Here is a 2426-nt window from a genome sequence, read left to right as displayed (position 1 = left end):
TGGAGCGAAGCGCGCGCTTGGCCGAGCGGCGTTAAGTGGCCCTATTGTTCGCCGAATGCGGAAGATGTCCCGGGATCTACGCGCGAGGCATCGGGACGACCGTGCCGAGCTTCGAGTAAGCGTCGCGCACCGTCGAAGGTGTCGAAGAGCGTCGAAGGCGAAATCGAAGTGTTGGGAGACTGAGTCGAAGTGCCGGGCGGGATGTGAGTGCCGAAAAGAGGTGTATCGGGGCCCAGCGGGGCTCGGCGCCTATCATCTCCTCCCTATTGAAATTTGGACCGCCCTCGGTCCTCCACGTGATGCGAGAAGCGCGATGGTCGTGAACGGGTCGAAGCGGCTTGACAACCCGCGTCGGTTTCGAACGCCACGTGGCCGGCGCTAAACGCTGGTCGGAACGGGGTTATAAGCAGGGTAGACTTAGCCTCATTTTCCCCATCCCATCGTTCCTTCGTCGCTACCTCGTCGCCCTCTCTCGCATACTCGCTGCTTCCACGATGTCTGCTCGTTCCGCCACCCCTGCCTCGACGCCTTCGCTTGTCAACCGCCGCCTCGCCTCCTTGCTCGTGGTTCTCGAGGCTCCGCCGACCGCCGACGCCACGCTCGATGTGGTCGAAGAGTGGGCGCAAGATTTGTCGCCGCTCGTCGTAAGTCGTTTGTAACCTGCATAACCCAGCTAACCTTTTTGTTTTCGAACAGCTCGCCTATCGCAAGGCCCTGGGCGCCATCCGCGACGAGGAGACGGAGTTGCGCGTCGCCGCCACCGTCAAACAGCTCGCCGAGCGGGCGTCGGAGTCGTGGGTCGAGTGGGTGCGCGGGGACTGGCCCGAGCTCGCGACCGCCATCGACGCCGAGGTCGAACGACGCGCCGAAGAGCAGAAGCGTCTCGCCGAGGAGGAAGCACGACGCGTCGAAGAGGCCGCGAAGCGTGCGAAGGCCGCCGAGGACCGTCGCCTCGAAGACGAACGGCGTCGAAAGGACGAAGAGGACCGTCGGAGGCAGGCCGAAGACGAGCGTCGCGCACAAGAGGCCGCCGACGAGGAGTTGGCGAGGATCGCGGCCGCCGAAGGACTCCTCCCTGACCCCACGCCTGCCGGTGTCGACAAGGGTAAAGGGCGCGCAAGGGTCGATGACGAGGTCACCGAGTTGTCGGACGACCCCTCGATCGTAAGTGTTTTCTTCTATCGTCGTTCGATGACTAATCTCTCTTTCGTAGAAGACACCTCGGGCAGTCGAACGCCCGTTCGCGATGACGGAGGTCGACATGGCCGCCGCTGCGCTTGAGAAGCGCCAGGCCGGACAGAAGGTAAGCTCGACTCTTCGTCGAGGCTGTTCGATGCTAACGCCTTGATAGTGCGATCGTTGCGCCGGCTACCGCTCGGCCCCTGTCGAGTGCGTGTGGGTCGAGAACGCCACGACCTGCGAGAGGTGCGCGCAGTTCCAACAGGGCTGCTACTTCGACAAGGTGTCCGTCCTGGGCAAGACAAAGAAAACGCGCGGCGGGGGATCTACCACAAAGAAGCGCAGTAAGTCGTTTCTTCTTCTTGTCCTAGGCTTTCGCTGACGACTTAGTAGTTCGGCCGACCTCTCCTGGGCCTTCGGTCGCGGAATCGAGCGGTTCGAAGAAGCGCCGAGTCGACGAGCCTCCGCGCCCCCTTCTACGACGGCCTCTCGATGGGGCCAGCCGCCTTGGGCTCGAACAGGACGATCTCGACGCGCTCGACCTCGACGACGAGTCTCGGGGCATCATTCGCGTCATCCGCGAGGAGCGCGCTCACATCGCGCGCCGTCGGGCCCTCCTACACGACATGGACCTCGACCTTCAAAAGATGGAGAAGGCCGCGCTCGCGAAAGGAGGAATCGGGTTCGTGCGCGGGGCTGTCGACGATGACTAGGCGATGGCGCGGGTCGTCTTGTATCGTAGTTGTCTTCATGTTGTAGAATATTGCGTAGATGGTCGAATGGAAAATGCGGCCCTTGGCCTAGACGAAACCTAGCGGGAACTAAGAAAAACAGGAAAATGAAAATAAGTGTGTTCGAAGTAAGTCGTAATGTGATCGAAGAACATAGAAAGTGAAATCGAAATGTTCATAGCGAGGGAAAATGGACTTAATGAAAATATAGGCTCAGTTTGTCATCACAGCCTAGGAGGACTCATCTAAGGTGAGCCTCCGCGCAACGGTCGAATCGAAGCGTTCGTAGAACGTCGAACGATGTCGCGACTATCGAGTTGAATCAAAGATATTCGTACAAGGGATGGTCTGGAACATAGGAGAAAATCAAACATATCGCGTAACGTGAGAGCAGGAATGGAGAGAAGAAAGTACGTATCGTGTTGTAACAGTAATAAAAGGGAAGAACCTCTATTCGTCGCGTTCTTCGGCTTCTTCGACTTCATCATCGTCGTCGTCGCCTAGAGATTCGATAGT

The 2426-nt window shown here is 59.1% G+C and overlaps 1 protein-coding gene across 1 annotated transcript; it reads left to right on the top strand.

Moving 5' to 3' along the window:
• POSPLADRAFT_1163028 (hypothetical protein) lies at positions 1 to 1892 on the top strand (the record flags this gene model as incomplete). The annotated part of the gene is made up of 6 exons (XM_024487762.1): positions 1 to 170; positions 335 to 644; positions 697 to 1164; positions 1214 to 1303; positions 1352 to 1523; positions 1573 to 1892. Coding segments are annotated over 6 exons (1530 nt in total), but the record flags the coding sequence as incomplete, so codon positions are not given.
• Positions 1893 to 2426: the final 534 nt, after the last annotated feature.

Source organism: Postia placenta, assembly GCF_002117355.1.
Source record: "Postia placenta MAD-698-R-SB12 unplaced genomic scaffold POSPLAscaffold_337, whole genome shotgun sequence".
NCBI classification, from domain to species: domain Eukaryota; kingdom Fungi; phylum Basidiomycota; class Agaricomycetes; order Polyporales; family Adustoporiaceae; genus Rhodonia; species Rhodonia placenta.
The sequence above is the reverse complement of the archived record's forward strand: the minus strand, read 5'-3'. Positions and strand labels throughout refer to the sequence as shown.